Consider the following 2351-nt stretch of genomic DNA (forward strand, 5'->3'; position numbering starts at 1 on the left):
GTCTGCCGCAGGTCAGCACCACGCACACAGCTTTGCCGCTGCCCCGCAGCGCTCCCCGTCCTCCGGCACAGCGCAGACCGCTCTCTCGTGCCCACCAGCACCTCTCCCGTGAGACATCTCCTCAGGGCTTGTGCTGTTTTGGCCTGGGCAGGGAATGCCACTGAAGCAAACACCCTGCTTCCCAAGTTTGACCGGTGCTCTCCGTGGGGCTAGGAGACCACTGCCAGACGTGCGGCACGTCCCCCCCAAAGACAAGTGGAGATCCTGTGCAAGGAGAGGTCGGAGCAAGGTAGGCTCAGGGACCCTGACCTCCAGCTCAGGAATCTCTGCCCCGGCTTTTCTCGAGTGACCCCTGCTCAGCATCTCGCTGCTGGGTGGACTGGAGGAGGGAGAGGAGAGGCCCTGCAGCGCCCGAAAGGGTCAAGTGCGTCCCACATGCTGTTCTCCCCACGGCACGGGTACCTGAGCGAGGGGTTCTTCTCCTTGGCCTTGGGCTGCATGGCTTGCTTGGGCGACTGGCCCACAGTGAAGGCGAAGGTGCCACGGACATGCTGGGGGTAGCGCAGCTTATGCAGGTGCTTCCTGAAGATCTCGGCGCTGTCTGAAGCCACCTCCTCATCAAAGGCAATCTTCAGCAACTGCAAGGACAGCAGAGAGCAGGCTGCAGGGTCGGTCACGGTGCGCTCAGCACGGCTGGGCCAGGGGACTGGGAAGGGCTCGTCCCAATGGCTCTTCCCACGGCACAGGGCAGAGCGCAGACCCCGGTCGGGAACAGGGACCGCAACGGGCACAGCCCAGGTGGGGAGGCTGCCCTGTCTGTCTGTCCCTCCATGCCAGTTACTCTGTCCCACACCCCTTCCTCCTGGAGACCGCTCCGTACCCGGCACTGCCGCTCCTGCGACGTCCCCAGTGCCTGGTCACTGCGGCCCCGAGCACGCAAGATAGGCAGGGAAGAGCAGACAGCGTGTTTTAGGTGCTCTCCTCCCAGCATTGCTCTACCTCCACAAGCCTCACAAAGATGTAAAATGCTGAGTAACTAGTCACGTTGTGACATCTCTCTTTGCTGTATTTCTCTCCCCCAAGATCTGCTACAAGGTTTTGCAGAACCACCTCCCAGGGTGCCGCGTGGGGACGTCTCACGCCCTCTCAGGGCTCCAGCAGCCACTGGAGCAGCTGGAAAGGAGCCCTGAGCTAACGGGCAAGAAGTTGCTTCTGTGTACAACAGGACTGTGACTGGTGCACTCCCACTGAGGCCAGGCTGGGAGAGCTGGGGGGGCTCAGCCTGGAGCAGAGAAGGCTCCGGGGAGACCTTCCTGCAGCTGCCAGGGCTGAGAGGGGCTTAGAAGAAAGATGGGGACAGACTTTTTAGCAGGGTCTGTAGTGACAGGACAAGGGATAACGGTTTTAAACTAAAAGAGGGCAGATTTAGATTAGATATTAGAAAGAAATTCTTCACTGTGAGGGTGGTGAGGCATTGGAACAGGCTGCCCAGAGAACTGTGGATGTCCCATCCCTGGAAGTGTTCCAGGCCAGGTTGGACGGGGCTCTGAGCAACCTGGTCTAGCGGAAGGTGCCCCTGCCCATGGCAGGGCGTTGGACTAGATAATCTTTAAGGTACCTTCCAACCCAAACCATTCTATGATTCTACAGACCACAGTCTACTCCTTCCTCTGCAAGAGGCCTGCGGCTCCATCCCCTCAGGTGCAGTCACCTGCGGCAGGTTGTCTTTGGTCCCTCAGGAACACTACCCCCAGACCACGTCAGCCCAGGCAGCGAGTGCCTTGTCCCAAGGGATGGTGCCAGCCATGGCCACGTACCTGCTGGGTCCCACCAGCAACGTGCTCCTCAGCTGAGACACTGCAATGCGAAGGAGCAGCCCACAGCCCCGCGCAGTCTCACCTGGAATGTGCACGAGCGCAGCTGCAAGCCCTCCTGGATGAACTGATCCACCGGGGCCTGGATATTGATCTTCTTCTCTTTGGTCAGCGAGGCGATGGGGAAGGACCGGATCACCACCTGCTCCCCCACTGGGCACAAGCATGGGAACAGGTTAGCCACATCCTGCCGCCTCAGCCCGGCACAAGGCCAGGCCACCCTCGGTGGCCACCACCACGGAGAGCCCCGCAGGGTAAAGCTGCCAGAAACAGGCTGAGTTATTAAACAGAGTCATTTATCTTCTACCAAAGGTGGACAGCAAGAGCAACCACCTCCTCTGTAATACTGGCAGCAACCATCAGGCTTGTGGTGGTTGCAGCAGCCCCCAGCAAGGCCCAGTGCTGGCTGGTGGCTCACCCAAGGCAGCCACCCGAAGCCTTGTCAGCAACTCCCGCAGCACGGTGAGCTGCAGCCGC

At 60.3% G+C, this 2351-nt stretch overlaps 1 protein-coding gene across 1 annotated transcript in view; it reads right to left on the reverse strand.

The window, feature by feature from the left end:
* Positions 1 to 462: 462 nt before the first annotated feature.
* Positions 463 to 2351, reverse strand: part of LOC104621123 (myotubularin-related protein 5-like) — a gene marked incomplete at both ends in the record, with an annotated part of 3632 nt that continues 1743 nt past the window's right edge. Inside the window, 2 exons of the mRNA XM_010287524.1 lie at positions 463 to 638; positions 1900 to 2027. Of these exons, the coding sequence (XP_010285826.1) occupies positions 463 to 638; positions 1900 to 2027 (304 nt within the window). The remainder of the gene's footprint in view (positions 639 to 1899; positions 2028 to 2351) is intronic.

This window comes from Phaethon lepturus, unplaced genomic scaffold, assembly GCF_000687285.1.
Source record: "Phaethon lepturus isolate BGI_N335 unplaced genomic scaffold, ASM68728v1 scaffold50525, whole genome shotgun sequence".
Classification (NCBI taxonomy): Eukaryota; Metazoa; Chordata; class Aves; order Phaethontiformes; family Phaethontidae; genus Phaethon; species Phaethon lepturus.